The 5,268-nt window shown below is 33.5% G+C and overlaps 1 protein-coding gene across 1 annotated transcript; it reads left to right on the top strand.

Moving 5' to 3' along the window:
- The first annotated feature begins 547 nt into the window (after positions 1-547).
- LOC137735715 (jasmonate-induced oxygenase 2) lies at positions 548-3,370 on the top strand. The gene is made up of 3 exons (XM_068475159.1): positions 548-1,092; positions 1,602-1,932; positions 2,959-3,370. The coding sequence occupies exons 1-3, from the start codon at positions 596-598 to the stop codon at positions 3,214-3,216; spliced, it is 1,086 nt and encodes a 361-aa protein (XP_068331260.1). The 5' UTR covers positions 548-595; the 3' UTR covers positions 3,217-3,370.
- Positions 3,371-5,268: the final 1,898 nt, after the last annotated feature.

The raw sequence follows: 5,268 nt of genomic DNA, 5'->3' as shown, positions 1-5,268 counted from the left end.
TAGTCAGTGAGAAGGATCACACATTTAGAGAATATTTACAAAAAAAAAAAATGGACATATAAAAATACAAATAAGCAATTTATTAACTTGAGAAGAATCAGCTGACTACTCTGAGCCTTCATTGGTTCCAGCCTTGCTATTTGGTGAAAAAAAAATATATATATATACCTAAATTTTTTTCCTTCATTATGCAAAGCATTAGACACACTAGAAATAATTGAGAGCAAATAAAAAACCACGTTAACCAACTTGATTAAACTCAAGTGTGCACTAAAATATCCTTGTATCATATGAAAACTTGTTATAAAATGTTTATATATTTCACGTTTCTTTTTCATGTCCATTTCATTCCCCACCACATGGTTGCATCCCCCATCTTTAACTACCATTCCTCCGCATTCTCATCCACGCCCCATAATGCTCTCTCTCTCTCTCTCTCTCTCTCTCTAAACTTTGTAAAAAATTAAAGTTGTCTTTTTAAAGTTGGTTCTCATCCCACTCTATATATACACACAGAATTGTTCTCATCCCACTTTACATGTAAATATACATATAAAGAATCGAAACGTTGGACTCTAAAGCTACTAAAAACGCCATGAATTGCCCACAGGATTGGCCAGAGCCAATAGTCCGAGTACAATCCTTATCCGACAGCTCCGTAATCCCAGCTCGATACATCAAGCCCCCACCCGATAGACCCACCTATATCTCATCATCCGATATTTCTGATCATGCCAACATCCCAGTTATTGACTTACAAGGCTTATCCGGCGAGGACGATCGCCTGCGTGCCGCCACGCTTAGCCAAATCTCCGAGGCCTGCCGTGAGTGGGGGTTCTTCCAAGTGGTGAACCACGGCGTTAGCCCGGAACTGATGGACAAAACCCAGCAGGTTTGGCGGGATTTTTTCCATTTGCCGATGGAGTTGAAGCAGGTCTATGCCAACTCACCAAAGACTTATGAAGGGTATGGGAGTAGGCTTGGAGTTGAGAGAGGCGCCATTCTTGACTGGAGTGATTACTATTTCCTTCACTATCTTCCGTCCTGCTTGAAGGACTACAACAAGTGGCCTGCCCTCCCTGATTACGGAAGGTACTTTCTAATTAGTCATACTTATATTAGACTTTAATAATTTGTGGTCCTCTTTTCCGTTACGTACGGAAGAAAAGATTTGAACTTAAATATTACCACTCGTTATGATGAATATATCAGTATGCTAAGAATTAGTTGATATGTTTTGTGTTCGCAATTTCGTGCATATTCTTCATAATCATAATACATCCCTACTAATTTGTATTGCAAGCTTGGGAAAACTAAAAAGCCATATATGTAGTAAGTGAGATGTGCATGCTCGGGAAATCGTCTACAGTAAGTAGTTGTGCTTAACTTTTAATTTTTTTAGTAGTTAGTTTCACAACCGTTAAACTTATTTGTTGAGTTTGTAACTTCAACTGTAACAATTTTATGACTTCCCCTTATATCTACATGTAAGAATTCAAATTTCTCAAGATGAATTTTTCTATTTTATCTTAATTGTGCTAAAATTAAGTTGTGTATCTTTGTTTCGTGCTAATTGAGTTGTGTACTTGCATGTTTTATAGGGAAGTAATAGATGAGTATGGAAAGGAGGTAGTGAAGCTTGGTGGGAGGATATTGAAGGCTTTGTCACTTAACCTTGGATTAGGAGAAGACTTTCTCCAAAATGCATTTGGTGGCCAAGACATTGGGGCATGTCTAAGGACCAACTTTTATCCAAAGTGCCCCCAGCCTGACCTGACCCTGGGCCTGTCGTCGCACTCAGACCCCGGCGGCATGACCATTCTGCTGGCCGACCAACAAGTCCCTGGTCTACAAGTCCGGAAGGATGGCACTTGGATCACGGTGAAACCAGCTCCACACGCTTTTATTGTCAATATTGGTGATCAAATTCAGGTGATTTTTCTACTACTTTTTGTTGGTTTTATTCGTTTTATATAGTTTATTTTGCACTCTAGATATTATGCTCATATCAAAAATATAAAATTGAAAATGATGCACACTAGTGTAGTACAATTTAATGATATTTCTCTTTACTTATAATTGAAAAATCTTAAATTTAAATTTTATAAATGATGAGTTCGATATTTGAACGTGACTGAAACATTGTATGACGTAACCTACACTATTTTTCTCTCAATATCATTATATTAAGAAACAAAAATGTTTGTGCGTCAACTTGTGAAGGGCTGTTCCTCCTCCTTACCAAGTCAAACGATTTTGGTCTAAACGTGCCTCTTTTAATTAATCCATGTGAAGGCGTGCATAAACAAGTGGTGTCAAGTGATAATTTGGAACCTAAGGGACATATACATTATATCGATTATATTCAAGGATTCTTAATAAAATTAATATTTTTGTTTAGCCAACATCATCTGAAAATGTCCGCATGAATAAATCAATTCAAAATTCTTAATTATATAACGGCTGCTATTCATACTAACTCCAAACTTCTTACATATGCATTGTTGTTTTTTTTAATAAAAATTACGAGTGTCAAACATGTCCCAATTAATAAATACATTACACTCAATATTTTAACATATATCTTTGTACTCTTGTTCATTTGACATGTTATGTTACTCGAAAAACTTAACATGTTATGCTATCAAAGAGTTATTATGTTTATATATCCGATAGCAATTGAATATTATTTAAAAATATATTGTTGGCAAATGATCACTCATTCTATATTTACTTTAAAAAAAAAAAGATCAGCTGGTGGCAAAGCCACAACATTCCACCCTTTCGATGGTCGAGAAGACTCGCATAAACATTTTAGCTTCTCTCAACCACTCATTCTATCTCTCAGTATTAATTCCATTTTTTTATAAAAGAAGAAATTGAACTATTTCTCTTATAGCATAGTTCAAATACGCTAAATGCTTAATATATGATATTGGAATATGTGTTTTGAATTAGGTCTTAAGTAATGCAACATACAAGAGCGTAGAGCACAGGGTGATCGTAAACCCAGCAAAAGAGAGACTCTCGTTGGCCTTCTTCTACAATCCAAAAAGCGACATACCAATTGAACCGGCGAAGGAGCTTGTAACGCCGGACAAACCTGCACTGTATTCTCCAAAGACATTCAATGAATACAGGCTTTACATAAGATTGAATGGCCCTCGAGGAAAATCTCAAGTCGAAGGCTTAAAGTCTCAACAAAATACATCGTGACACTAGTAGTTTTCTTCATTGTAAATTACGTAAATATATGCAGCGATATCTTTGTGAATGTGTTGCTTCCATTGAGCTAATTGTACATCTTGTAATCATGAGAGGATGAGAATATGATCAAGGAGTGCATGGAAAAATTAATTAATTAAAAAAAATTATTGGAAGGCTGTCGTTGTGTTGTTGGTTTATTAAAATTAGTGAATGTTAATTTATCTACGAGGATTCAAATTGCATCTAATGACACGTGACAAGACTATTTTGTCTTACTTTGTCACATTGATTGTGGTAACTGGTAACAATAAAATACTTTGACATACATGATATATATATATTCATGTCTTCAATCTATTTGTGGGAACGAAGATCCTCTCCGGATCTTCTTCGTGAGGATCACAGATGTCTTTTAATCATATCCGTTCATCGTATATCATGCACCTATAAATCATTGTAAATTTTTTTATTTAAAATTACATATAAGCAGTACCTGACGAAAACTGATCGCACGATGTACAATGAACAGATGTGATTGGAGGATTCCCAAGATCCTCACAAAGAGGATCCGAAGAGGATCCACATTCTATTTGTGGGGAGGTTTTTTGTTTTTTCTTGATTAAGTTATAAAAAAGACAAACGTAATAAACGTAAATTATATTTTGTATTCTAAAATTTAGGTGCAGTTGCAACTTCCAACATAATTTTAAAAAATATTACAATGTCAAACAAAAACTTGTGTTTTAGTTGCAATTTCATATATCAGTTAAAAAATCGGTTAAGTGATAATAAAATATATTTAAATAATAAAAATATATATTTTGTGCAATAAAAAAACAAGAAGATGATCTGTTCATCTTCTTCTCCTCCTCCCGGCTCCCTCCCACATTACCAATTGATGATTCCATAATAAGGATGGTGTTATCCATACACTCATTTTTATCTTTTACGTACTTCAATCAATCCTAAACCGTCGGATTGAATGAATTGAAGAAGATCAATAAATAAAAATTAATAAAAATGTGGAAGATGAAAAGGATGTGGAACAGCACTATCCTAAAATAAAACCTTAATATTTGGAAAAGGCATTATAGGTATTGGATGCTACATAACTTCAATTGATCATAGCAAATTATAGTGTCCTCCACCACCGATAGTCTTTGACTCCATTAATTAAAATGTACGATTTCTGACTAGCTCCTCCATCTACTACCTAATAATCATTAACATATTATTTAACATGCAAAAAAAATTATATTTGTCATTAGAGCCAAGAAAAGCAGCGGCTTAGCTTAATTATCATGTTTTACATCTCATTTTTAATGACCCAACCCTCTTCTTACTGAACTTTATATCGCACTAAACAAAAATATCATTATTTATAAAGAAAATACGTGTTCATTCTTTAATTAGTTGTTATAATTATAGAACATTACTTTTATCCCCACATATATATATATATCTCTCATTTCTTGCAAATCACGTACTTATAGTTTTATACAAAATCGTTCCACTTTTTTATCTTCATTTAAATATTATTTTTATAATAAAATCATTCAAATTGGAAATTGTTTATGCATCTAAATATAAAGAATATATTGACAAAGTGAGTACAAATAACATATTCACGATGAACCGTCTATTTATTTGATATTTAGATGACCAAGCGAACAAATTATGTTTTGTAAGGATGATCTTCATATGAAGATTAAGATATTAAATAGTATCAACTATAAAATTTGTACGATAAAAATGTGTTAATTGGAAGAGTGAGATAAATTCAACCCAAATACTTCTATTAAAAGCAAAGGGTGTGCTCTATTAGAGCTTCAATTTTCTATGCCTCAATCATGTATAAAAGTCAAGTGTCAACTATTAAGGTTCTTCTCGATCGATTGCGATTACATTTAACTAATAACAATTCATCACATGTTCCTCATTAATTAAGTTTACGAGGTACAAAAATCCCAAATTTATCTTCAATCTCATTTTAATATGTTAATTTGCAGAACAAATATTGTGGTCCACATATCGGCAGCTTTGTTGGTTTGAAATTTGGAT

Source organism: Pyrus communis, chromosome 5 (assembly GCF_963583255.1).
Source record: "Pyrus communis chromosome 5, drPyrComm1.1, whole genome shotgun sequence".
Classification (NCBI taxonomy): domain Eukaryota; kingdom Viridiplantae; phylum Streptophyta; class Magnoliopsida; order Rosales; family Rosaceae; genus Pyrus; species Pyrus communis.
Note: the sequence above shows the minus strand (reverse complement) of the source record. Positions and strands in the feature narration are given on the sequence as shown.

Excerpts from the sequence above, each read along its gene's own strand:
- LOC137735715 (XM_068475159.1), top strand. The coding sequence starts at position 596 with ATGAATTGCCCACAGGATTGGCCAGAGCCAATAGTCCGAGTACAATCC. Across the intron at positions 1,093-1,601 it reads GCCCTCCCTGATTACGGAAG|GGAAGTAATAGATGAGTATG; the intron begins GTACTTTCTAAT and ends CATGTTTTATAG. Across the intron at positions 1,933-2,958 it reads ATATTGGTGATCAAATTCAG|GTCTTAAGTAATGCAACATA; the intron begins GTGATTTTTCTA and ends GTTTTGAATTAG.